At 40.8% G+C, this 22,809-nt stretch overlaps 1 protein-coding gene across 1 annotated transcript in view; it reads left to right on the plus strand.

The window, feature by feature from the left end:
* Nucleotides 1-18,904, plus strand: part of GDA (guanine deaminase) — a 79,158-nt gene extending 60,254 nt beyond the window's left edge. The window contains exons 8-14 of the mRNA XM_047699592.1: nt 2,770-2,877; nt 5,839-5,936; nt 8,269-8,336; nt 12,957-13,103; nt 16,165-16,295; nt 16,661-16,688; nt 17,773-18,904. Of these exons, the coding sequence (XP_047555548.1) occupies nt 2,770-2,877; nt 5,839-5,936; nt 8,269-8,336; nt 12,957-13,103; nt 16,165-16,295; nt 16,661-16,688; nt 17,773-17,843 (651 nt within the window). The 3' untranslated portion in view covers nt 17,844-18,904. The remainder of the gene's footprint in view (nt 1-2,769; nt 2,878-5,838; nt 5,937-8,268; nt 8,337-12,956; nt 13,104-16,164; nt 16,296-16,660; nt 16,689-17,772) is intronic.
* Nucleotides 18,905-22,809: the final 3,905 nt, after the last annotated feature.

The raw sequence follows: 22,809 nt of genomic DNA on the forward strand, positions 1-22,809 counted from the left end.
CGGACTGCACTAAAATTTTCCCTCTTAAGAGTTGACTATCTTACAACAAAGGGCAAGTTAGGGGAAAGGCAACACATTGATTCTTTATCACGATGGAGGGTATTTTGTTTTGTTTTCTTGATAAGATTTATTTTGTTGGGGCTCATTAACTATTCTCGTCATCCCCTCCCCCCTATTGGGGGTCCTGTGACATTTGTTGTGTTTTTTTGTAAGACTTTATTTGTTTATTTCTCAGAGAGAGAGCACAAGCAGGGGAAACAGCAGTCAGAGGGAGAGGGAGAAGCAGGCTCTGGCCAAGCAGGGAACCTGATGTGGGACTCGATCCCAGCACCCTAGGACCATGACCTGAGCAGAAGGCAGACGCCTAACCGGCTGAGCCACCCAGACATCCCAACATTTGTATTTTTTATTCAATCCCACACAGTCATAGGGGAGGAAAAAGTTTTCCTGACTTACTTAGAGTCGCTGGCTGGGTCCGAACACTAACTTGACAAAGACCATAGGAGAAAAGCATACAAATGTATTTAATAAAAGTTTTACATGATAAGGAGCCTTCATAAGGAAATGAAGACCCAAAGAAAGAGATAGGAGCATTTGTAGGTTAGGTTTGGTGACAAGTGCCCAGTCATGGAGGAATATAATTGTTTGGATTCTTTGGGGCATCCCTTTGTCTTAGGAGATAAGGATGCTCCTTTCCTTCAAGGATAGGGTGGTCCCCCCTCACGTAACAGCTTTATGATCTGTTTCAGGGAGGAGGGGTGGGGGAAGGTCGGAATGACCTTCAGCTATTTTCCTTCAGCTGAAAATATGCATTGTGCCCTGGTGCCATGTTTGGAGGCTGTGCGTCTAGAACTCCGTGAACACAAAACAAAATCGAGTGCTGCGGGTATAAGCATGTGTGCCTACATTGGCTCAAATCTATCAAAGTGAAAAGAATCATCTGGCTGTCCTTTTGTCTCTTCAGATGCCCATGCATTTCTTTCTTTTTTTTTTTTTTAAAGATTTTATTTATTTATTTGACAGAGAGGGATCACAAGCAGGCAGAGAGGCAGGCAGAGAGAGAGGAGGAAGCAGGCTCCCTGCTGAGCAGAGAGCCCGATGCGGGGCTCAATCCCAGGTTCCTGAGATCATGACCTGAGCCGAAGGCAGCAGCTTAACCCGCTGAGCCACCCAGGCACCCCTGCCCATGCATTTCTTCAGTGGTCTAGATTTCCCCCAGGCGAGCACAGAACTCACCTTCTAGGTGGAACACTCTATGTTCAGAACATTACTGTTTTTTCTCTGATTTCTTTGGCGCACACTTTACGTCATGGAAAAGAGGAAATGGCATTGCCGTTCTTGGAAGTGGCAACTTGCTCATGAGTTTTTTCCCGTTATATGTACTCATTACTGGTTGGTCTGGAAGGATTTTTGTTTTAGGCAAGGGTGTGGGGTGGCTACACTTAAGTGTTGTGTCTCCAAAGTACTTTCTGCCCTCTGAGGCTTTATGATGCCCTCAGGAAAGGTTGGTGTGGGAGCCAGGACTCATTTGTTTTGACTGGGCGTGGATTTTTATGGGTTCTTTTTTTGGTGATGGCAGGATTGTCTAGCTGTTATTTTCTAAACCATTTTCTGTAGAAGAACTCATTCTGGAGGCAGATGAAGGGGACAGAATGAGGACAGGGCTCTAGAGTCCCAGTCTTTGCTTCTTCCTGAGAGGAAACCTGTTTATGCCTTTTACATATTGTATTTCTGTAAATTTTTATATGGATAACATACTCAAAGCTAAAAGAGTTTAGAAAATTACTCCATTAAACCAACCCTTATATTTGAAATGTGAGGGGGGCGCCTGGGTGGCTCGGTGGGTTAAGCCGCTGCCTTCGGCTCAGGTCATGATCCCAGGTCCTGGGATCGAGCCCCACATTGGGCTCTCTGCTCAGCAGGGAGACTGCTTCCTCCTCTCTCTCTGCCTGCCTCTCTGCTTACTTGTGATTTCTCTCTGTCAAATACATAAATAAAATCTTAAAAAAAAAAAAAGAAAAAAAAAAGAAATGTGAGAATATAAAGACCCAAAGGAGAGAACGGACTCACCCTAAGACCCGTAACCAGGCTCAGAACTTGGGCTAACATTCAGCTCTCCTTGTTCAAATTCTAGGTTTCTTTTTTTTTTTTTTTTAAGATTTTTTATTTATTTGTCAGAGAGAGAGGGAGAGAGAGCGAGCACAGGCAGACAGAATGGCAGGCAGAGGCAGAGGGAGAAGCAGGCTCCCCACCAAGCAAGGAGCCCGATGTGGGACCCGATCCCAGGACGCCGGGATCATGACCTGAGCCGAAGGCAGCCGCTTAACCCACTGAGCCACCCAGGCGTCCCTCAAATTCTAGGTTTCTTATGAGTGAACCATGCTATCTGTCCTTTTATGGCCACGAAACTCTTTTCTTAAATGGCCAAATGGGAAGAGGCAAATTCCCACAAATAGCTAGGTTCAAGTACTCTCTTCGAGTACTTTTTATTTTTATTCCCACTAGCTATAGAAAGAATGTAACATGGGTTAAGGTTAGGGCTAGAACATTACATATTCATGTAATTATCATGTTCACATTCATAGTTTCTTTTTCATATAGATGTGGTATGTATATAATACATACAATTGTTTTCAGTAAAACCCATGTAGCATCTTTGTTGTGTTACCTTGCAAGCAGACACCATCCATACCATTTTTGGGGTAGGAAGTATAATTTCTAATGGTATTTCACATTAGAAAATTGAAAATATTACTTCTTTTCTTGTAGAGCCATATAAGTGAAACTGTCTATGAGGTTGAAGCTATGAAGAACTTATTTCAAGATTATAAAAACTACACAGATGTGTACGATAGGAACAATCTTCTGACAGACAAGGTACGTTGCGTATCATGACATAATCTGTATCATGGAGGGGGAACTTATCTACGTTTTAAAATCTCAGTAAATCTCAGTATTCGGGGGGCAGCGGGAAACAAAATGAAATAATAAATAAAATCTCAATGGTAATCCTCAGATTTTTCCAATATGTGCGCATTTCCCAAACTATAGTAAAGCCCAGGGGATGCGCACCCGAGGGTGTACAGTTAAAAATTGGCCTGCCGTTTCATCCCAGTAAATAACTCCCAAGGCTTCTTTGAGGGTGAGCTTGTCTCTTGGTCCAAGGACGTTTTGTCAGTATCCATTAGGATGTAAATGCACATTCTCTTGACTTAGCAGATGCATTTCTAAGGATGCGTTCTGTAAGGAATATGAATAGGAATGTTAACTCATGGGGAAATTAGGAAGTGTCTATCAGTGGGGGATTGTTTAGTTTACAGAGCATTCGTGATTAAAATTTTATCCGGCATTCACAAGAGCGATGTATACGGGCTTACAAGGAAGAATGTTTACAGGGTATTGTTTGCTGTGTGTGTATGGATGTGTGGGTACATGTTCACTTAGAAAGCAGTATCTGGGGTGCTGGGTGGGCCCGTTGGTCAAGCATCTGACTATTGATTCGGGCTCAGGTCCTGGTCTCTGGGTCCAGGGATCAAGCCCCGCCTCCGGCTCTGTGCTGAGTATGAAGCCTGCTTGGGATTCTCCCTCTCCTTTTCCCTCTGCTCCTCCCAACTTACACACTCTTTCCCTCTCTCTCGTCTCTTAAAAAAAATAATTATCTGGAATACAAACATTGACTGTTAAATGTGATCCACCTAAGGGAGAAAACGGGACTAGTTAGTCTTTATTTTTAGACACTGTGGTAATGCTTAAAAAAAAAAAAATGAGTGTATAATACTTTCATAATTAAATAATTTCACATTAATTAAAATTAATATAGTGGGGAGACCCTTCGTTATAACAATATACCCCTTGGCCTTGGGTCTTGGCCTTCAATGACTCCTACAAAGTGCATGGAGAGTTGAATCTACTGCAGCAAATAGATTCTTCGGGACTGTGAAGGGAGGGCTGAATATGACTAATTTGAAAGGTTAATACTCTACATAGATCTTGTAAATGCTACACTGTAATTTTCAGCCTTCTCTACGTATATTTCCATGTGATTAATAAATCAACCTGCCATTTGCATATTAATTTTATTTGCACAGAGCTTGGGAAAATTTTATTTATTTAGTTATTTAGTTTTTAAGATTTTATTTATTTATTTGACAGAGATCACAAGTAGGTAGAGAGGCAGGCCGGGTTGTGGGGGGGAAGCAGCTCCCTGCTGAGCAGAGAGCCTGATGCGGGGCTCCATCCCAGGACCCTGGGATCATGACCTGAGCCGAAGGAGGTAGAGGCTTTAACCCACTGAGCCACCCAGGTGCTCCAGGAAAATTTTATTTTATTAATAATTCTTTGGTCACTGAACTGTGCCTCCCAAAGGAGAAAGCTATTAGAAACAGGTTTTGTGCTGAAAGAAGAAGAATTTTGAAAGAGTAAAGCCTTTTTTAAAAAAATTTTAATTATTTTCATTTGAGTAGAGTTGACACACAATGGTACATGAGTTTCCAGTGTACAACATAGTGACTTAACTTTTCTATGTTATGCTATGCTCGTGACAAGTTCGCTACTATCTGTCACCGTATAACCTATCACCATCGACTCTATTTCCTAGGCTGTTCCTTTTAGTCCCATAACGTATTCATTCCATCACCAGAAGCCCATGTCTCCCACTCCCCTTCACCCATTTTTCACATCCCCCCACACCTTCCCTTCTGCATCTGTTTGTTTTCTGTGTTTACAGATCTGATTCTGTTTGCTTGTTAATTTTTCTTTGTTTTAGATTCCACATATAAGAGAAATCATGTGGTATTTGTCTTTCTCTGACTTATTTCACTTAGCCTAATAACTTAGCATAATGCCCACAAGGTCCATCCATGTTGTTGCAAATGGCATGATCTCATGTTTTGTTATTGCTGAGTAATATTACACTGTATTTATACCACAAGAAAGACTTAAATCCTATTCAGGAAAACCCACAAATATCATCAGGACTAAACAGAGAAGTTTTATAAGTGGGCAGTGCCTGCCTTCTTGGATCAATTTCATCTTCCAAATTAATGCATATAAAATATTATATTTCCTAATTTTTGTGGAAATATAAATATGGGTGGTAAAACAGTTTATTTGGTTGTGTCAACTATATTCCAATTAAAAAAAGACCTAAAAATAGATAAATAAAGATTATTTGCTTTTTGGGGCGCCTGGGTGGCTCAGTGGGTTAAAGCCTCTGCCTTCAGCTTGGGTCATGATCCCGGGGTCCTGGGATCAAGCCCCGCATCGGGCTCTCTGCTCAGCAGGGAGTCTGCTTCCTCCTCTCTCTCTGCCTGCCTCTCTGCCTAATTGTGATCTCTGTCTGTCAAATAAATAAATAAAATCTTTAAAAAAAAAGATTATTTGCTTTTGTGTATCAAGAGCATCGGTGCCTGTATTTCACTAGGAGCAGAAATGAGAACAGCTCTTTCCAGGATTACGCCCACAGCTTCCATGTGCTGACAAAGAAAAGCTTACTTCTAGAAAGTTCTGATTAAGATAGGAGCAAACACAGCCCCACCAGCTGCTCGCCATGTAGAATTAGGAAATAAAGTAGCGTGCCTGGAGGCAACAATGTATCTTTGAGCTGGATGGCTCTCCCAGCCTGTAGATCCCCTGGACCCTTGTGATTTTATAGGCCTTTTTGGAGGGGTAACTTGTACACAGGGATTTTCAACATACAAGTAATCATAAGTGCTCTTGGGAAGAGGCTCACAGATGAGTCACAGCTTCAGTCAGCACCTGTGACATCTTGCTGGGAGTCGAGACTAAGGGAAACATTTTTTAAGTGGCAAACTCCACACAGGACACTCTTCTCTCCAGACAGTGATGGCGCATGGCTGCTACCTTTCAGCAGAAGAGCTGCAGGTGTTCAAGGAGCGGGGAGCAGCCATCGCCCATTGCCCCAATTCTAACTTATCGTAAGTAGACAATCATCAGTCGGTCAATGGTGAGTGTTTGGGTTGCGAATTAGCAGCCCGGATACCTTCGGTTTTCTCAGCCCTGCCGCCAGGGTCCCCTCTTCAAGAGTTCTGTTTATTTGGGACAGGAACCAGGTAGATGCACTGCGGCCAACCTCCGCCTCAGTGGGGAGAAAGAGCACTCAGTAGAGGACATTTTTTGCAGAGTATGCATTTGAAGAACACAGCATCTCTTAAAATTTCTGCGTTTGCCCAAAATGGGACAATAGGAAATACAACAGAAAGTGTTCAAAACCTCCAGCATTTCAGGGTTTGCAACTAAGGACCACAAGAACGCATATGCCAGCCAGGCGTTCCAGGGAGAGGGTACTGACTTCCCATTACTTCGCATGCTCTGCGGTCAGGAGAAGGTGCCACAAGCCAGCGTCTGACAGTGTATACCGTGCTGCCTGATCCAACAGTACACCAGTTCACATAGGAGGGACTGTGTCCTGTTGTAATTCCCTGGAATACGAAGCTTTATTTATAACTAGTTTTCAACCCTTTAAAAGGTCATAGATCTGTGAGCCAGATAGAAATGATGGCCTGTATTTTCAGAAAAAAGCTCACAGATATAGAAACATTACATCTCCCTTCAGGGAATTCATAGATCCCATGATACTGATCCATGGGTGCCAGGTTAAGAACCCATGCTCCAGGATTCGATACAGAAAGGATCTCACTTCTGGTGCTAGTTGATTCAGAATAGAGTTCCTTCCACTTGGAAGCAGGTTGAGATAGATCATTCATGTATTCATTCAGCAAATTTATTTCGCTTCTGCTAGGTTTTAGGTTTTTTGAGGGTTACTTTGTATCCTCTGTGCTTTTGAGTTCTTGCAGAAGCAGACCATGAGACCATTCATGTACAAGTAGTTTTTGTGGAGGTGATCTCAGGATGTCTGTGGGTAAGACGGAGAAGGCAAGGGAGTCAGTAAGAGCGTGTCATCAAGCAGCTTACCATGGTGGGCTCCTGGAGTTTAATTCTTCCAGAAACCTCAGGGAACCAATGTACAAAACATACCTCAAAGTCATTCTGCCCTTGGGGTGAGGAAGCGGGGATAGTTATTCCCACATACCTATCAGTTATTTGTGGAGGGCTGCTGGGTGAGGTGAAGAGGAACGAATTCCCTGGAACTCCTGACCTGCCGGGAACAAGGGCAGAGCAGGCTCTGTGATGGGGAAAGAGCCCCGAGGTAGAGTCAGAGGTGCTGGCAGTTGGAAGTGTAGGGAGTTGGCCAGCAAAAAGAGATGTATGTCAGATAGAAGCATAGGAGAGACATGAGAGCCACAGAGCTATATTTCTGGTGCGTTTTTGAGAGGTTCCAGAGCCTTCTGGTTTTCAGACATTACATGGTCACACATGACAGGGAATCTGGCCTATGTATGGCTAGTGACCATAATTACAGTCTGGGGACCAGATAGGGAAAGGATTTAACATTTCCAGGGGTTAGTTACATGATATCTAAATTAAAATATAATCCAGTTTTGCAAATTGAGGTTGGAGGTTCAATTTCCTTATGGGTACGTTTCTGTTTAGATGGTCACTGCTATTCTTTCTCCAACAACTTTGATTTATTGCCACGTGCACTGGGGATTTGACAGTGGTTTTTATGTGCATCTTCAAGGAGACCACTGTGACCTTTGCCTCTTCTCAGACTTCTAAGAAACGCTTTGGTTTTCCTTTGTTTCTATAGAAAGGCAGCACATCTAGTAAGCTCAGGGTCATAACGTCCAGAATTCAGTCTGGAACATTCTCTCCTAGCTGCTGCGGTCCTCAGCTGCAGCCTGTGACCTGTCAGGTCCAGACTCATCAGCCTGCACCCCCTTTCCCAGTAGTACCCTCCTTTGATTTTGCAAGTCACTACTCATTCAGGGTAACAAAGTATCCCAGACACAGAGGAAAGACAATGTTTTGCAATTTCTACTTTTGAACATAGAAGGATGAGTTTATTAAAAACAAAAACAAAAAACACTGAAGACCGGTAGATTTTTGCATGAATGGCAAGATTGAATTCCTTCATTTATTTTTCCTTACAAATGATCCCATTTTCCTTCTGTTTCTTGCTGCTTTAGACCCTCCTGAGATTGAGCTCAACCAAATAAGCAGAGCTCCTTTATGATTGTTTTTTTTACTTCGGGACTCAGATGATCTGATTTGACTAATGTGTTTGTGTCAACATGAGAGCTGTTATGACGGGAAACACAATTTTAGTGAAATCACCATCATTATTGTTGGTGTCCTTTTTTTGTTGGAAACACATGCGTCTCCTTGTCCTATTTCCTCTCTCTACAGGCTCAGCAGCGGCTTTCTCAATGTGCTCGAAGTCTTGAAACATGAAGTGAAAATAGGGCTGGGTACAGGTCAGTAGTTTGCCATTTGGACATGGGCAAAGTGGTTGAGCATAACTTTATGATGTGACTAATTTCCAGGTAACAGTTTAAAGAATTAGTTTTCTTATCTGGTAGTCCTATCTCGAGCTAATAAAATGGTGGGATGGCAGCAGTAAAGAAACTATATGGAAAGGGAGAGGTTTTGATGATGCTAACCTCCTGAGGGCCATCAGGGATTGCTTGACAAAGGGTAAGTCCTTCTAAGGTGTTGTAGAGTTTTATTGTTTTCGGTTTTGTTGTTGTTGTTGTTAAGTCCTTGATTCCCCCCCCCCCCCCTTCATTTGGTCCCTCTGGCTAGGTTTTGATGGTTTGGATTCGTATAGTCTTAGTTTTCCGTAACTCTGTCATTACAGATACCATCTCAAAAGAAAATTATTTGACCTTGCCATAGGGAGCAGAGATTTGGTCTATGCCAGCATTGAGAATTTGGAGATATATTAAGAACTTGCTTTGCTTTTGATCTGTGTTTAACAAAATGAGATTCCAACTCCCACAGGCCGTCTGTTGCTTGCTGGGATGAAGGACATCCTAGGTAGCTGATGAATTAGTGGTGCCTTTTCTTCCCCCCCCACAATACATTTTAATTGTTTTTCCTGAGTGTGTGCAGTGCTGCTCACTTTGAAAGTACGAGACAGGCCCAAATGCGTAGGTATATCCCTTGTGAACCTTTTATTTCTGTGTATGAATAACTAAAAAAAAAATTTTTTAAATGGGTATGGGGCACAAGGATTTATTTTCATTCTTGATGCATTTACCTTCCTGATACTTAAGAGCATTGGGATGTTTGCATAATGGTGAAGATGGTTGTCATCATTTCTTGCAATAACGCACACGTCATTTAGTTTTATACCAGCAATGTCGGGAAGATATACAATAAAATGAAGTGACTTATTAATATTTTTAAGGAGGTGTGCTAGATTAGATGTTCACTCCAATTTTATGTGAGTCAAAAGAATTATGATTTTAAAAAAATTCTCATGTAAGACGCCAATCATTGAGATCATGGTAATACTTGGATATAGTCACAGGTGTTAAGGTAGTTATTTTATGGCCAGAGAAAAGCTTTAATGAATAAGAAAAAACATGGCCAAGAATTTTTGTTACACACTAGTCTAGTAATGAAAACTTTTGTAGATAGCCAAAAACCAGGTAGGGATTTCTTTCCAGTTTTCTAGGATTTTGTCCCCCTGACTTAAGTTCATCACATGACTTCCAGTTCTTGACTTTGGGTTGTACAGTGGTGGATGCAATGTTTAGGTAAAGTTTTGTCACTTATTAGCTGTAAGACTTTGAGCAAATTTCCTTAATTTTCTAAGACTTCATTTCTCTGATTTCTGTAGCAATAACAATAGTTACAACTATGTCTATCTTATAAGCTTATTTTGAGGCTTAATGAGAACGTGCATACAGAATGGTTATTAGCACGTACTTGACACATTGCACTAGTCAATCAAGATTGGTTTAAAGGGAAGGAGCAATGCTGGTGTATTGACCAAAGGTTTGATTAAATAGGACATATTCACTTATGAACTGGGAGAATGCTGCGGCATCTTACATGGTTTCTGTTGCAATAGCCCCACTGCATTCCACTCCTTTTGAAACATGACCTTTAAATATCAACCTGGCTGTCTCTGGTAGGCTTCAGAAGATCATTTAACCCTATACTGTGGGCCGGGAGTAGGTCCAAAAGTGGTTTGTTCACTCTGTCTACAATAAGTAGAGGCAGATCTGGACTTTCTCAATTATTAGATAGGAGAAACTCACATGAAGCTTAACAAAAGTATTGCAAAATCAGAGAAAGTCATATCAAAAAGAATGAGGTGTGCCTGGGTGGATCGGACTCTTGATTTCAGTTCAGGTCATGATCTCAGGGTCCTGGCATCGAGGCCCACATTAAGCTCCACACTGGGTATGGAAGCTGCTTAAGATTCTCTGTCTCCCTCTTCTGCTGCCCTCCTCTCCACTCATGTGCACATGCACATGCTCTCTCTCTCAAAAATAAAACCGAAAAAACCAATGAGAAGATGATCTTATCTCTGAAACTGACCTACATCAGGATTTAGAAGAAAAATCTCAGGATTGCCATCATCCTTGGAGTACAAGAAGACATGGTACTATGAAAAGACCACAAGTTGGGATGGAAAAAGAAATTTTTTAAATGAAAGAAGAAAACTAGGGGGGAAAAAAAGAGTGAGGAGTATGTAGACAATCCTACATGACTGAAGGGAGGGTAAATTTTACAACCACTTTGGAAAACTGTTTGGCTATTTCCTATAAAGTTAAATATACATCGACATATGACCCAGTAATTCCGTTTTGGGGTATTTACCCTAGAGAAATGAGCACATATGTTTGCAGGAAGAGTTGTACACGAATGTTTATACCAGCTGTATTTGTAATAGCCCCAAGCAGGAAACAATCCAAAATCCCGTGGACTGGGGAATGGATAAGCAAACTGTGGTGTATTCTTAGAGTGGAATGCTGCTCGGCATTCAGGAAAGTAGAAACCACTGATCTATGTGAAACAAAGGTAAATCCACAAATATTTTGTTAAGTGAAAAAAGCCAGGCACAAAAGAGCACATGCTGTATGTTTCCATATGCATGAAACCTAGGAACCAGTGGAGCTAACATTATGTTGATAGAAATCAGACAGTGGTTGCCAAGGATTAGGGATGGGGGCAAGGAGCACAAATGACCGGAAAGGACTGAGAGAGAGCTTGCTGGAGCGATGGAAATGTTTAACATCTTGTCTTTCTGAAAGGTAGTTAAATGGCTAGTATAATTGTTAGCATTCGTCAAACTAGACACCTGAGTTCTATGCATTTTGTGTTGTCTTAATTATAACACAATTTAAAAATAACAAACAGTGTAGGAAGCTATGAGTAGAACTATTGCAGAAAATTAAATCAATGATGTGGAAGACAACATCGATCAAAGATCGAAGGGGGTGTTTGAGAATGATCCACATGGAGCATAGAAAGAATAACAACAACACAGTGGGGGTTTTCCTGACCCAGGACCCAGAGCAAATCGAACAGAAGTTGTGAAGGATAAATCTTTTCCGAGCTTAAGAAAGAACCATGTATCATATTCAAAGAACTTACCCTGTTCTACGCTAAATCGTAACTGATTGCTAAGATATTGGAATTACAAAGAAAAAGGAAAAAAAATCTGAAAACGGTAAGGCAGGGAAAAAAGTCAGTTATCAATAAAACAATTAAAAACCAGTTTGGTTTTGGGTGTTTTGCATGAAAAATAGCAAGGTCAAGAAAGAGTTTGGAGCCAAATCATTGTTACCCAAGAATATTATATTGGACGAGATCCTCCTTTATTTGCAAAGGCAACAAAATTCTCCAATATACAAAGTCTTGGAAAATATGCTCCCCATGAACTCTTGGAAAAAATTACTTGAAAATCTACAGCATTCAGTGAGTTATGAGACAAAACAATGGGCCAAGGTCGAGGGAAATGAAGGGACAACAGCATATCAGGGAGGTTAGTTAAAATAGAAATAAGATATAAAAAGTTGTAAAAGAGATTAAAAAATGAAAGCAAAAATCAAAAATGTATCTTAAGAGAGCATATGTACAGTATTAAAGTAATACTTTAAAAAAGTTAGCCAGCTGTGAGCCTTAAACTGCTCTCAAAAAATAAAGTCAGTAAACAACAACAAATATAAACACAATTCCCTCTAAAAGCTCTCCCTGAAAAATTATCATAAGGAAGTAGCTTTTAATTCCCAAAGTTCTCATCTGTATTAGAATAGAGCTAGGATGAGTTTTTAAGGGTATAGGACTGTGAGCTTGTTTTAAGTTTCATGTTATCCAAATTATCTTCGTAACTATACAGGCATATTTCTGTGAGAGTGCAGGGAATATCCAGATAAGAGTTTCTTCTCTTAGCTTTATTAGCCATTTGGGCATTGCACTGGGTCGAACTGTGCACTCCTTACCCCCCCCATCCTCAAAGATGTCTACTGAACAAAACAGGACCTTATTTGCAATAAAGGTCTTTGCAGTTACAATTAAGGTAGAGATTTCAAGATGAAGTCATTCTGAATTAGGGTAGGCCCTGGATGCAATGATGAATGTCTTACAAGAGAAAATGAATGACACGTAAAGACAGAGAAGAAGGCCATTGGAAGGCAGGAGCAGATGTTGTACCAGTATCATACTGCGGTAAGCCAAGGAACCGTTGCAGGAGCCTCCAGAAACTGAAAGCAGCAAGGAAGGATTCCTCCCTGGAAGCTCTGTAGGGATCACGGCCTTGCCAGCGCTCGGATTTAACACTTCTGTCCTCCAAAACTGTGAAAGAATAGATTTCTACTATTTTAAGCTGCCACATCTGCAGTGATTTTTTGTAAGGACCTTAGTAAATGAATACATTTGATATGCATTTGATACCAGTTGCAGGTTTTGAATTCTTTCAACTGTTAGTCTGTGTCTGTTCTGTGTCTAGATAAGATCTTTTCTTGGAAGTATATTCCAGACAGAGTATCAGTCACTAAAACCCAAAAACCAATGTCATATACCTAATATCCCATTTATCGAATGAGGTTACTCTTGTGGCTTTATTTCATCTCCCGTAGATGTGGCTGGTGGTTATTCAGCCTCCATGCTGGATGCGATCAGAAGAGCAGTGATGGTTTCCAATATCCTTTTAATTAATAAGATCAACGAGAAAAGCCTCACCCTCAAAGAGGTCTTCAGACTAGCTACTCTTGGAGGCAGCCAAGGTAATGACCATTTTGTCTCTTTCTTGAGCAGCGTACAACCACGCCAGTCTGTGTCCTTGGAAACAGTATGAAGGCTTACGAGAGTGGCGTCAGCAGGCACCCCTTATTCATACCCCGATGTTGCGTCTCATGTACCATACCCCAGATTTAGTGGGTAATGTTCAGACATGTGGTGGAGGTATCCTTGCTTCAGCAAGTCCCCTGTCTTTGGCAGGGGACATGTTCAACACACAATTATATTAATGCTTTGATGGATATTTGCAATGGTCGCATGTGGGTGAGTTCTTGAAAATCATCAGCTTTTTCCCACTGAGTCAAGTAACACATTCTCTTTTGGCCTGAGGGATGAGAGTAATCATATTCATAATAATAGTAAAAATAATAGCCCAGACTTAACTCTTACCAGGTAAGAGGCAGTGTGCGTCATGCTTTCTGTTGTAACTTCAACCTCACAATCGCTGCTAATTCCCCCCAACTGGTGAGGCATCTGAGCGAGGTGTACACGGTTGTCAAGCTACAGAGTGCCCTGATTTGAATCCAGAAAATCTGGTGCCAGAGTGCAGGTTCCTACTTTTCCTCTGGAAATCTCAGCTTCAACTCTGCATTGTATTGGTATATTTAAGGACACTAATTACCCAAAGCTCTTTAAAAGGAAAAAGATGTAAAAGTGCAATTGATTGATATGTAAAGACTGCTTACCAGCTTTTTCCAGTTCTCACCTGTAACCATATTTTTAGGGAAAAAATAGAAATTGGTAATTGTATTGCTTTTAGTCACTTCCGTATTTTAGTGTGATCTAGATGGATGATGGTGAACACAGCATGAAACTCAGGTAGCTATTAGGAAATGAAAACATCAAAACAGAGATAGTGTAGATATAGAGAGAGATTTATGAAAGATACCCTGGGTCTTAGAAAATAGAGGATGATAGAAGCTGAGAGTGTCCTGGGAAGAGAAACCTTCTGGCTCTTTGGATGTTCTGGGCTATGATGAATGCCATAAAGAACATTTCAGGGGAAACGAGCAGAGGTCATGCTCTTTGCATTTTCTTAAGTCTTATGATTTTGTTTTCTAAAGTTCCAAGTTTTAAATCATCCATTTTTTAAAATTCCCCATCCCTGTTGGTATTGTTGGCCCACCATCTGATTTTCATGGTGCCAGTGGACTGTTACTTAAGTGCCTTCTGTATTCTAGGCTCTCTGCGAGATGCTTCATCGGGGTCCTGTACGAGATCAAGCTGGCACGGGGTGCTTACCAAATCATGTCTATCTTGCTGTGTAGCTTTTAGATCTATTTTCTGGGCCCTGAGCTTACTGTGATGGAATTTCTTCTCCTAAGTGCTTATCTCTGTGAGACTCTGAGTGAAATGAGATGACTGGATCACTGTTTAAATTGTGGCATCTCCCCAGCTTGTCACAGCCTTTCCCTTCATTCTCAAGACCAAGATGTGCATAAATCCCCTTCACAGGCACATGTGCTCCAAGGCAGCGAGACTGTATTTCCTGAAATGCGTCTGAACTGCTCACCAGCCCTCCTGGGCCTCTCTGTAATAATCTGAATTTAGACCAATTTACAAATTTGTAAAAGCAGTTGTGCCTTTTTTGGGTTAGCACATGCCTGACCTTCCAGGTTTGAACAATCCACTCAGTTTATACGTATACGTACCATCAAAACTCTGGCAAATGAAGCTGGTCATCTGACCTATTAAACACACAACAATTTTATGTTGAATACAGTCATTAAAAACTTCTATTTTGTTAAACTTCTTTATCAAAGGCAAAAAGATTGTAATTGGCAAAGGAGGAGAGAATATCCAATGATGTTCTACTACATTCGGTCCTTCCCACACAGTTAGTAGGAGTCACCTAACTGCCTTTAACATTTTCTAATTACTTTTGCACCCCTGTCTGCCTATAAGAGTTCTTTAGCTATAAAATCTTGTTCTTTTCTGAGAATAAAAGAGTTACCCTTTAAACAATCTTTTAAGAACAAGTAGGGTTTCTTAATCAGTGCTTAGGGAACTGCCAAAAAGTCTGCTGGATATCCATACAGAGAAAGAGAATGTACCAGATTGTGTCTAATGGAGGTACCTGATCTAATATTTTCACATCGGACTCTATCTTGATGGGACAGAATTCAGTCAACACATGCAAAAATTCAAATAAACAATGGTGCCCTCCAGCTGGCCTTTGTCTGTGCACGTTTCCCCTTCATAGCTCAGCGTGCACTCAGATTACAGGCTTTAAGGAGCTTTAGATTTAATATCTTTATTGACTCGGAAAGCCAACTACTCCCATCTTCTGAAACTAAATCATAAAAATGACAGACGTTCCTCCTTGACATCCGATATTCATGGAACGTGAATTTTTGTTACGAGATGGATCAAGTCAATAGATAGGACTGACCTATTTTAGAAAACCATTCTTCCCTGGCAACCAGAAAGTCCTTGAGGTTACCGAGAAATTGGTCTGCTTTCTAAAGCATTGGCACTCTTGAGTTAGGAGGACATACTTTCAGAAGTCAATTTTCTCCATTCAGTGGATTTAAACTAAGGAACTTAGGATGGACAGGCCTGCGTTGACAAAGGTGCAAAAGGATACTTATTTATTTGAGGTTCATTTCACTGCCATGAAAATAGATCCTGTCAGCTGTTTCACAGAACAAAAAGGGCAAGAGTTGGAGTGTGGGGGGAGAATAGGAGGGGAGAAGAAGACATTATGTCAATCGTCATGTTTCTTAGAGGGATGAATGGAAATCATAGGCCAGCTGGACTGTGAAGGGCGCTAATAGAGCTGAAACAGACAGACACCATCTGAATTAGAGATTGTGGTGATGAGGGGACCTGTTTTTATTCTCAGATTTTGCTTTCCACATGCTTCTTCTGCTTCCTGTGTGTCAATGTTTTAGGATTTCTTAGAATGAGATCTTCTCTGCTTCCCATTAAGATAGTTTTTTTCTAGTGATAGTCTGCAAGGACAGATTCTGTCCTTGCAAATGGGGACATTTTCACCATCTGATGGCTCCAAATACTGACTGTTTACTAATTTATTCCACTCTATAGCCCTGGGGCTAGATAAAGAGATTGGAAACTTTGAAGTGGGCAAGGAATTTGATGCCCTCCTGATCAACCCCAAAGCATCTGACTCTCCCATTGACTTATTTTCTGGGGATCTGGCTGGTGATACATCTGAAGTAAGTAAAACAAATATCGTCAAAAGGCATCTTTTTCATATCTTCTCTGGAGGAAAAAAAAATAGAAATGGAAACATTTTAAGGGAATACAGGGGAATCTTAAAAGGGAAAGTAGATCCTTTTCAATTTGTCAGCGTAATATTAAGAATAATGGTACTGACAAAAACTTGTATTTTGATTATATTTGTATGTTTGAATCTATTTGACTACAATAAGTCCATTTCTTTTTCATTAACGGAAGTAGATTTTTGCCTCTGAGAAATAAATTTGTATATCTGTGCTTTACCAACCCCTGTTGATTATGAATTTACTCTTCTAAATGCACAGAATATTTTTTCTTATTATTACTTCATTTTGCATTTTAGGCTGTAATCCAGAAGTTCCTCTACCTAGGTAGGTGGATATATGTCTCTGTGCTAAATAAAATCTTTCCTGGTCTTTCTTGGGTATGGCTCCCGGCATGTGTGGCCCCATAGGTTAAACTCTATGCGTGACCATTTCATTTATTATTTTAACATTCCTCAGCATCAAGCCCATTTCAGGGCATTATCTGAAATGCCCGTGTTCCTCTGGAAGATAAATCCAAAGCTGAGGAACGGCAGGTTCAGGGAAGAGGCAGTCGGGTCCCTTCCTCCCTGTTCACTCTGAACACCTGCCCAGTCCTTCCTATCATGTTCTATTTGTGATAAGTTTGTGGTGGAGTCTCACCACCTATGTTTGGTGTGTGTGTGTTTTGTTTTGTTTTAACGTGTACTCACATTTGATTCCGTTAACTAAGAGAAATATGTAGTACGGGAGATTCTACTTTGGCCCCCGCTTGGTCTGGGGAGCTCTGAGTACTGGGTGAACTTGAGAAGAGAAATGCAGGTACCGTTTCCAGAGCTCCGTTCCTGGAGGCCCTCCGCATCTCCCCATGCTGAGGATGATTCTGGCCTGTAAAGATAAGCATTTCCTTTACCGTCAGGGCTGGATATGCAAACCGCTCCAGCCGACAGGGCTGCTGCAGAAAGTGAACTCAACTTTCCGGGATTTCTGCCTTCGGTGCAGAATTCAGACCCTAATCCTCCAGTTCAATGGAGCCCCTCGTCTTGGTCATGTCCCCTTGTCCAGATTATGAGCAGTCCGAGAGGAAAAAAATGTAGCTTTCTGTATTTTCCCTCTTAGAAGTGGTATTTGTTTTTAAATCCCTCCCTGTGGCAATTAAAATACTTACTGACATAGGAGTGCCTGGGCGGCTCAGTCCATTGGGCTCCTGGGACTCCTGGTTCCAGCTCAGGTCATGATCTCTGGTTGGTCATGGCATTGAGCCCCAGGTGGGGCTCCACACTCAGTGGGGCATCTGCTTCTCGCCATTCTCTGCCCTTCCCCTCCCCCCACACTCACACACTCTCTCTCTGTCTCAAATCAATAAATCTTTTTTTAAAATACCTGTTGACATAAAAACACTTTATAAATGATTCCTTCATTTTTCTTTCAGGAGATGACCGAAATATTGAGGAAGTTTATGTGGGCGGAAAACAGGTGGTCCCCTTTTCAAGCTCAGTGTAAGACCCTCGGCCTCTACAAATTCTCCTGGGATCACGTGGTTCTGCATCTCCCTGGTGCCCAGGCCGAGTTAGAAAGTCCAAAAATAGTATCTTGTTCTTGGGATGACTCTCTCTTTCTGTGTCTAGTTACAGTACTCACTTGACAAATCGTTTGAAGGGGGTCGTGCTAATTCCCAGCCCTCCGGCTGGGAGGATTCAAAATCTCTCCCTTTTGAGCTGTTTGGATTTACTTTAAGCTCAAATATAAGGGAATGTTATTCCTAGTGGAGTTCTTATTGTGAGATTTAAGTCAAATCGATTTCATATTTGGAAATGTGGAGAGAAAATGTATTCCTGTAAGGCTAGATATGTTGAGCTAATAAATGTGAAAAATCAGAAAATGGAAAATGAACTAGTAAATATATTTTTATGAGGGAGAAAAAGTTAGACTATGAACATGCATTGGAAAATCACTTCAGATTATGATTGAAAATTATGTACTGAGCATATTAATTTCAGAGGAGAACTTGTTGAATTTTAAAATGTGTTTCTAGATTGACCTTGTGTTCTGGAAATTTGCACTTAGTGGAATTTGCATTTCAGAGACATGTTATTGTTGTGCTTTGCCTTCTTTGGGGATGAAATGTCAGAAATTGAATGCCACACGCTTTCTTCATATAGTTCTGTGCTGCAGAGTGTTTGACAGAGGTTGGGTGTTAAAGATTTAAAGTCTCTTAGGAATATTATTCATATAGCTACAGGGTACAATTAGTGGTATTTTTGTGTACTTTAAAATCACCTTAATGTATAAATGTGTGATGCTATTATTGCTTCAGTGTTATTAGAAAAGAAACAAATTCCATACTCCACTGTTGTGTAGACTGGAGTCTTCATAAACTGGGTCACGTGCTGGGCAGTAAGGAGCTACCAATACTAAAAGGAAGGGTTTTGCGGCAATGATGGGGTCTCCCCAAGAGGTATGCCATGGTTGCCGAATATTTCATCTTCAGATCTCAGTCTGGTAGAACTTTAAAATGAAAGACAAATGCAGTTAAATACATTATTAAAAATCTTTAAACCCTGCTTACTGAAAGCACTGGATTTTTCCATTTTATCCTGTTGCCTTTTTAATTCCTAATAATTTGGGGGATATTCGAATTTTAGGATAATTAAAGTTATCCTTTATTTAGGATAATTAAAGTTATCCTCTATAAACTTAAGGTTTATAGTAATAGGACTAACCTGCACTAGACATCTAGGAACATTACACAAAACAAAAAGTATTTTTATGCTTCCTAGTACAGAGTACTTTTCCATAACCTATAATTAAAAGCAAATTTTTTTATATACTCTGAAGAAGTATTGATGTGAACGTCATTTAAATACTACAGTTTTCTCATTTAATTTCAAAAACTATGAATCAACATGGAAAAGGAATAGATTTTCTTACTGTATCTTCACACTCACACCTAGGACTTAAGTGTGACACCTTATAATTTACCTTAGAGTAGAGAATATAATATAATATAGCTATATTATATTAGGTTCTTACAGACCTAAGAACAAAATTACCCCTCTTGTACTATAAATTAGATCCTCAATTAGTTGTACTAAATCAGCAGTCATTTGCCCACGTTGTGTTTTCTGTTTTTTCTGGTGGAAACACTTTTAGATTTGATTGTGTACATACAACATCTAATGACGGAACACAATTTTGGCCTTATTTTCATTTTTTAAAGAATTTCTCTTATTTGAATATAGCTGACACACAATTTGATCTTATTTAAAACACACAAGCAGTTTGTGTTGTGGGATATTAAGTGACTCCGTAAATTCAGCTTCCAGTGGCCAAAGGAACATGGTTCCCTGGTGTCTAACCCACAGGAGTGGACTTAAGAATTTGGATCAGATGTGTAAGATCCTCCTACATTCCCAGCCTTTGCAAGATCCTACACGTGTAACTTCCTTAAGGAGGTACGTGTTGATGTCCAGCATCAGTTTTCACTTAGATGAAGGATTCTGTATATAAACAGGTGTGACCTCAGCAGCAAGAAGAGTGGCCATCTACAACCAATCTGTCAAACATTCCATTTAGCCCCAGGAGTATGTTAAGACCTGACTATCTTTTCTGGTAAAAATAGGATGTGTTGAAATGTTTACATGTAGTTCGCTCTCCCTGCATCTCTTAGAACTTCTGTGTTTTCGTGGCTCCCAGCACAGTGGTCCTGAATGTGGCGTAGGCTTTGTGCAATATGGCAGACATCGGCCGTACATGTGGTCAGAGGCTCTACACCTTGAAATGTTAGCTTGGACTCATGTGGCTTGACTTTCTGAATTGTGGAGAGGCGGTTTTTCAAGCCAACCCTATTTGTCACTTTATGTTTGAATATTTTGCTCTCTGACAGGAAAGAAAGAATGAAGGCTTCTTATCAGCCCCCTCCCCTCACCCTGTACTGGTTGCCTCGGGTTTCATGGCATTTGTTAATGGAATACACTTTAACAGGTAAAAACTGAGTTAATAGTGCTGACAGTCCTGCATTTGAAAGATATTTTCTACAACAGAACACAAAAGGGGGCTGATCGGGTAAGGTGAATTGAATTTCCAAAAGGGAATGAAACATGGGATTAGGACTGAGAGGTTGTCCTGGTAATCGTAACCTGGGACTAAGAATCTGCTCCCTTCTTTGGTTCTTTCTCTGATTTCATTGTCGAAGGTTCTAGAATCCAAGAGAATATCTTGGACCTAGCTCCCTTCATGCCAGGAGGAAGTCTTTCTAAGTTACTATTGTGAGCACTGAACCCCACAGAATCTCTTTTTCACTTCCCTGAGAATTCTGCATAGCAAAGGGAGGAAAGTGGTTGGAAACTTTCCTGTTATGCTTAGGTGATCTTGAGCTGATCCTGGAGTGTCCCTGTTGGCAACTACAGCTGGGATGTCACAGAGGTAACACAGTAGATGTGAGATCCAGCAGTGTATTCTGAATCTTCATTCCCTTCCAGACTCTTCCTATTTTTAATCTTTTCACCGCAGAACCAGACATATGGAAAGCTTTCAAGGCAAGCTGGAAGGCATATTGTATCAGTTCTACCTTGAGCGTACACGGAAGATATCCAGACCTGGACGCTTTTGTACCCTAGTGGACATCTTTTCATTGTTGTCCATTTTTTAAGGTTGTTGATGCTGCTGGACACATTCACATGTCTAAAAGGAGCGTTCTGAATTTTTAAAAGGTAGACTAAGAAATGTGTCATGGCGATGTCTTGAAATAATTCTCAAATTAAATGGATTATTATGAATTTTTAAGTTTTTTGGTGAGTCTTAGAAGAGATATTTGCAACCTTAGATCTACCCAGCCCCTTTCAGTATGATTTTGGGCCCTGACCCTTTTCAGTGTCTGTAAAGGAAAGTGTGTAAAGAAGTACACAGATGGACACTACTGGAAAGCCCGAGCATTGGACCCCATGCGTATTTTCATACCCAGCCTCTCCCTTTCCCGCCCACAGTCCCAAAGGTGAGAGAGTGAGAGCTGAGGGGTTAGTCTGTAAATCTAGTCTAAATTTACTGAAATGCAAAACTTGAGAGACCAGTGATGGAACTTGTGTAAATTTTTTTTTTTCAATTACAAGTTTCATTTATTGTTTGTTGTCGGAACTCGTGTAAATTCTAAGACAGCTTTCAGCGTCCATGGGGAACAGAAGTCATGGGGCACTGAGTTGCCTATTTATTTCCTGTTCAGGCCTGTCAGAAAGCATCTCTATCAAAAACCACCTTACATTATATGTCAAACTCCGGACTGCTGCTCTTAAGGACATGTATGCGTGTATTCATGAGGACATTTTTACTCAGTATTTGTGCGATTTGCTTCCCCGTTCATGTGCTGAGTGAGCTCTTTTGTGCTTCAGACAAAAATAAATGAGATTTTGTGTTTACATTTTTCTGTTGTTGTGAGTTCTATAGCTCTGAGAGAGGGAGATTAATCTTGCAATGTGTTTCTCCTTTTAACATGAGGTTTTTTTTTTTTTAAGATTTTATTTATTTATTTGTCAGAGAGAGAGAGAGAGCGAGCACAGGCAGACAGAGTGGCAGGCAGAGGCAGAGGGAGAAGCAGGCTCCCCACAGAACAAGGAGCCCGATGTGGGACTCGATCCCAGGATGCTGGGATCATGACCTGAGCCGAAGGCAGCTGCTTAACCAACTGAGCCACCCAGGCGTCCCTTAACATGAGTTTTTAAAAGTAGAATAGAATATGTAGCTGTGGGCCAACGTGTATCTTCCATTTTACGATAGACAACATACATAACTTTTAAAAATTAAGCTATAGAAAGTCAGCCGTTTAGATTGCTGTTGCTTTTGATTTCAGCATAGTTAAATTTCATATTTTCTAAAGTCACAACAGAGTAAGAAATGCACATTAACATCAAGAATTAGTTCACACAGGAGCATCTGGGTGGCTCAGTCGGTTAAGCGTCCGCTTTAGGCTCACATCATGATCCCAGGGTCCTGAGATCGAGCCCCGCATCAGGCTCCTTGCTCAGCAGGATTCTGTTTCTCCCTCTCCCTCTGCCTGCCTGCCTGCCTACCACTCCCCATGCTTGTGCTCTCCCTCTATCTCTCTCTCTGTGTCAAATGAATAAATAAAATCTTAAAAAAAAATACTCAGAATTCTCAGGTGAGTAATCTAAAAAAAAAGTACACCTAATTTGTAACTGGGCACAGAGTTCTGTAAATAGTTAATCAACAGGCGTGCGCAAATTATTGCATGGTACTAAATTAGTCATTTAAATAAAGTAAGGTTTAGATATAAAAATACTTGTCAGTAGCAAAATAGGACCTGTACTAGGGTGTTTTCAGGACCACACGCAGAGACCATTCATTTAGAGGAAAAGGACCCTTAAGTATTGTCACCAGTAAGAGCAGGTTTTGGGTTTGGGGGTTTTTTATTAATCCTGCTTTAAAATGGGATAAGAGAAAAAACTTAAATGAGTTA

The sequence above is a fragment of the Lutra lutra genome, chromosome 13, assembly GCF_902655055.1.
Source record: "Lutra lutra chromosome 13, mLutLut1.2, whole genome shotgun sequence".
Taxonomy (NCBI): domain Eukaryota; kingdom Metazoa; phylum Chordata; class Mammalia; order Carnivora; family Mustelidae; genus Lutra; species Lutra lutra.